The following is a 4,616-nucleotide window of genomic DNA, read 5'->3' as shown; positions in this document are numbered from 1 at the left end:
TCATATCACGGCTTTAGGTTCAAAACGCTGAGGATTTTACTGAGTCATCATAAAACAATTTTAAATAGAGGTGAAAGGGAAGAGTGGAGGAAATAAATATATATATAGAGAAAAGCGAAAAAAAAACTAACTAACATGTTGGGACGGTAGAATTGAGTTTATTGAAAAGAGGGAAAAAATCAACTGTTAAAAAAAGAACAACACACAAACAACGTCAAAACAACGAAATATAGGCAGTAAAACACACACATACACATACACACACACATACACACACGCACAGGAGAACGAAGCCAGAACTCCCAGTGGATATCTTAACACTGGTCAATATACAGGACAAGAGGTAAAGAATGAACACTGATGAACGACAACTAGTGAACGACAATTGGTGAACGACAACTGATGAACGACGACAACTGATGAACGTAAAACAAAATTTGTGTATGTCAGAAAAAAACTTGTAAACAGAATAAAAATGAGAGGCGACAGGTAGAGACTAAGAATTTATAGGAGAGGTGCTAGGGGTACTGGGAGAGGTTTAGGGTACTGGGAGAGGGTGCTAGGGAGTACTGGGAGAGGGTGCTGGGGTACTGGGAGGGCGCTAGGGGTACTGGGAGAGGGTGCTAGGGGTACTGGGAGAGGGTGCTAGGGGGTACTGGGAGAGGGTGCTGGGGAATCTGGGAGAGGGTGCTGGGGGTACTGGGAGAGGGGTGCTAGGGGTGCTGGGGAGAGGGGTGCTAGGGGTACTGGGAGAGGGTGCTGGGGGTGCTGGGAGGTGCTGGGGGTGGGGAGGTGCTGGGGGTGCTGGGGAGAGGTGCTGGGGGTGCTGGAAGGGGTGCTGGGGGTGCTGGAGGGGGTGCTAGGGGTGCTGGGGAGAGGTCTGGGGGGTGCTGGGAGGGGTGCTGGGGTGCTGGGAGAGGGTGCTGGGGGTGCTGGGGAGAGGTGCTGGGGGTGCTGGGAGAGGTGCTGGGGGTGCTGGGAGAGGTGCTGGGGTACTGGGAGAGGGTGCTGGGGGTACTGGGGAGGGTGCTAGGGGTGCTGGAGGGGTGCTAGGGGTGGGAGGGGTGCTGGGGGTGCTGGGGAGGGTGCTGGGGGTGCTGGAGGGGTGCTGGGGTGCTGGGGAGGGGGTGCTAGGGGGTACTGGGAGGTGCTGGGGGTACTGGGAGAGGTGCTGGGGTGCTGGAGAGGGTGCTGAGGGGTACTGGAAGGGGGTGCTAGGGGTGCTGGGAGAGGGTGCTAAGGGGTACTGGGAGGAGGGTGCTAGGGGGTACTGGAAGGGTGCTGGGGGTGCTGGGGAGGGTGCTGGGGGTACTGGGAGAGGGGTGCTGGGTGCTGGGAGGGTGCTGGGGTGCTGGGAGAGGGTGCTGGGGGTGCTGGGGAGAGGGGGTGCTGGGGTGCTGAGGTGCTGGGGGTACTGGGGAGGGTGCTGGGGTGCTGGGAGGGTGCTGGGGGTGCTGGGGAGAGGTGCTGGGGTGCTGGAGGGGTGCTGGGGGTGCTGGGAGGGGGTGCTGGGGGTGCTGGAGGTGCTGGGGTGCTGGGAGGGGTGCTGGGGGTGCTGGAGGAGGTGCTGGGGGTGCTGCTGGAGGGGGGTGCTGGGGGTGCTGGGAGAGGTGCTGGGGGTGCTGGGGGAGGGTGCTGGGGTGCTGGAGGGGGTGCTGGGGTGGGGAGGGTGCTGGGGGGGGGTGCTGGGGAGGGTGCTGGGGGGTGCTGGGAGAGGGTGCTGGGGTGCTGGGGAGGTGCTGGGGAATGCTGGGAGGGTGCTGGGTGCTGGGGAGGTGCTGGGGTGCTGGGGAGGGTGCTGGGGGTGCTGGGAGGGTGCTGGGGTACTGGGGAGAGAGGGTGCTGGGGGTGCTGGGGAGAGGGGTGCTGGGGTGCTGGGAGAGGGGTGCTGGGGTTGCTGGGGAGAGTGCTGGGGTGCTGGGGAGGTGCTGGGGGTGCTGGGAGGGTGCTGGGGGGTGCTGGGAGGGTGCTAGGGGTGCTGGGAGGGTGCTGGGGTACTGGGAGGGTGCTAGGGGGTACTGGGAGAGGGTGCTAGGGGTGCTGGGGAGGGTGCTAGGGGTGCTGGGAGAGGTGCTGGGGTACTGGGAGGGGTGCTGGGGGTGCTGGGAGAGGGGTGCTAGGTGCTGGAAGAGGTGCTGGGGGTGCTGGAGAGGGTGCTAGGGGTGCTGGAGGGTGCTGGGGAATGCTGGGGAGAGGGTGCTGGGGTGCTGGGGAGAGGGGTGCTGGGGTGCTGGAAGAGAGGGTGCTAGGGGTACTGGGAGGGGGTGCTGGGGTGCTGGGAGAGGGTGCTGGGGTGCTGGGAGGGTGCTGGGGGTGCTGGGGGAGGGTGCTGGGGGTGCTGGAAGGGGGTGCTGGGGGTGCTGGGAGAGGGTGCTGGGGGTACTGGGAGAGGGTGCTGGGGGTACTGGGGAGAGGGTGCTGGGGGTGCTGGGAGAGGGTGCTAGGGGTGCTGGGGAGGGTGCTAGGGGTGCTGGGAGAGGGGTGCTGGGGGTACTGGGAGAGGGGGTGCTGGGGGTACTGGGAGAGGGTGCTAGGGGTACTGGAGAAGGGTGCTAGGGGTACTGGGAGGGGGTGCTAGGTGCTGGGAGAGGGGTGCTGGGGCTGGGGTGCTGGGGTGCTGGAGGGGGTGCTGGGGGTACTGGAGGTGCTGGGGTACTGGGAGGGATGGTGCTGGGAGAGGGTGCTGGGGGTACTGGGAGAGGGTGCTAGGGGTACTGGGAGAGGGTGCTAGGGGTACTGGGAGGGGTGCTAGGGGTACTGGGAGAAGGGGCTGGGGTACTGGGAGAGGGTGCTAGGGGTGACTGGGAGAGGGGTTAGGGTACTGGGAGAGGTTAGGGTACTGGGAGAGGGGCTGGGGTACTAGAGAGGGTGCTAGGGCACTGGGGAGAGGTGCTAGGGGGCACTGGGAGAGGGTGCTAGGGGACTGGGAGAGGGTACTGGGGTACTGGGAGAGGTGCTAGGGTACTGGGAGAGGGTGCTAGGGGTACTGGGAGAGGTGCTAGGGGTACTGGGAGAGGGCTAGGGGTACTGGGAGAGGGTGCTAGGGTGGGAGAGAGGGTGCTAGGGGTACTGGGAGAGGGTGCTAGGGGTACTGGGAGAGGGTGCTAGGGCATGAGGTGCTAGGGTACTGGGAGAGGGGCCTGGGAGAGGGGGCGTGCTAGGGTACTGGGAGAGGGTAGTATAGGGGTACTGGGAGAGTAAAAGAGCCTGGACATCGTTATAGTACTCACCAACCTTGTAGACTGGTGAGCTCATTTACCTACCTCTCAGAGAGACTCAGTGAGTTAGCACCCTTGAGACCAACCAGCCCCCTGATACCAATCAAACTACAGAGACAAGGACTAACTGGTGAACCTCAGAGTCAACACCCGAGACCAACCAGCTACTTTTTCACACATGATGGTTTGCTCACAAACACAATTGAGCTCTGCACACACCAGCTTTTCCATTATTCCCCAGACATAACATGCTTTCTACACAACACACACACACAAGCACATTGAGACAGACTTTAAGTGGCATATTACTGTTTCACTGCTGGTCAAAGAAGTTTGGACGTCTTCTGGAGAATATTGCACCAGCAAAGCCACTGGAGACAGAGACAGATTCTTTCACTCTGGACGAAGAAGAAGAATACTGATAGCAAGAAAATGACGAACGTGGAGTATGAGGGTACTTTGTCTCTGTTCATGCAGGAACCGTGTCTTACAGTTTTCTCACTTTGGCACCGGTGTTTTAATTCTTGTTGCAGCGGTAACGTGTCGTCATTGTGATCTAAGGTCAGCATCGTGTCTTACCGTAGTTAATAATGTCCCAATATAATGTCTCTACGTGACTGGGACACTTGACATGAGGTCAACAAGTACAGTACACATCTCTACCCTGGGAAGCCTGGCCTGGAATTATAAAATTGCACAGATTGTGTAGCGTTCTGGCACATAAGCCACAAGGTCATAATATAAAAGAGATTGTTGTTGTTGTTGCTTCAGCTTCTACTATAGTAATCAAGAACACTGTTCAGTAGCTTGTAATGGATTCGGTTCTGGAGACCTGAAGTAGCTGGCACTGCACTCGACCACCTTAACTTCTCCAATGATAAGTTAGGTACATATTCACATCCGGGTGCATTAAGGGTGCCTCGGGAAGGAACGAGTGACCTTTAGTTTGAGAGGAGAGCGCAGTAACCACTCAGCAGACGCACCTTAACCATAACGGTGACGCTGCGGTAACACAACATGTAGGTCACAGTATAGTGCACTGATACAACATACAAAATAAACACAACAATATAAAAAGAGCTAGCATCAAGAGATATTAAAACCGGTCCCTGTTATTGTGTTCAGTAATAATTAGGAAATAAAAAACATGTAACAGTATGAAACTGACTGTTGTGGAAACTAACGATGGATCGGGTTTTTATACACAACAGTAGCTCCTGGACATTGACCCCTGTGTGTTGTTGTTCGTCTGAAATATAAATAAGTGTTTGTGATACATAAGCAAAGGACAAATATTTCTCGCTTTATATTTTATTGTATTTTCTTGTAATTTTTGCAGCTTGGCTACAACATCCAGTCGAAAAAAATATCACTAGAATCTGATGGTAATAAAATTCA

At 57.0% G+C, this 4,616-nt stretch overlaps 1 protein-coding gene across 1 annotated transcript; it reads right to left on the bottom strand.

Moving 5' to 3' along the window:
- Positions 1-601: 601 nt before the first annotated feature.
- On the bottom strand, positions 602-3,787 carry LOC121866553 (vegetative cell wall protein gp1-like). The gene is made up of 3 exons (XM_042366319.1): positions 3,660-3,787; positions 1,272-1,405; positions 602-768 (listed from the first exon to the last, which is right to left on the bottom strand). The coding sequence occupies exons 1-3, from the start codon at positions 3,785-3,787 to the stop codon at positions 602-604; spliced, it is 429 nt and encodes a 142-aa protein (XP_042222253.1).
- Positions 3,788-4,616: the final 829 nt, after the last annotated feature.

Source organism: Homarus americanus, unplaced genomic scaffold (assembly GCF_018991925.1).
Source record: "Homarus americanus isolate GMGI-L3 unplaced genomic scaffold, GMGI_Hamer_2.0 scaffold16430, whole genome shotgun sequence".
Taxonomy (NCBI): Eukaryota; Metazoa; Arthropoda; class Malacostraca; order Decapoda; family Nephropidae; genus Homarus; species Homarus americanus.
The sequence above is the reverse complement of the archived record's forward strand: the minus strand, read 5'-3'. Positions and strand labels throughout refer to the sequence as shown.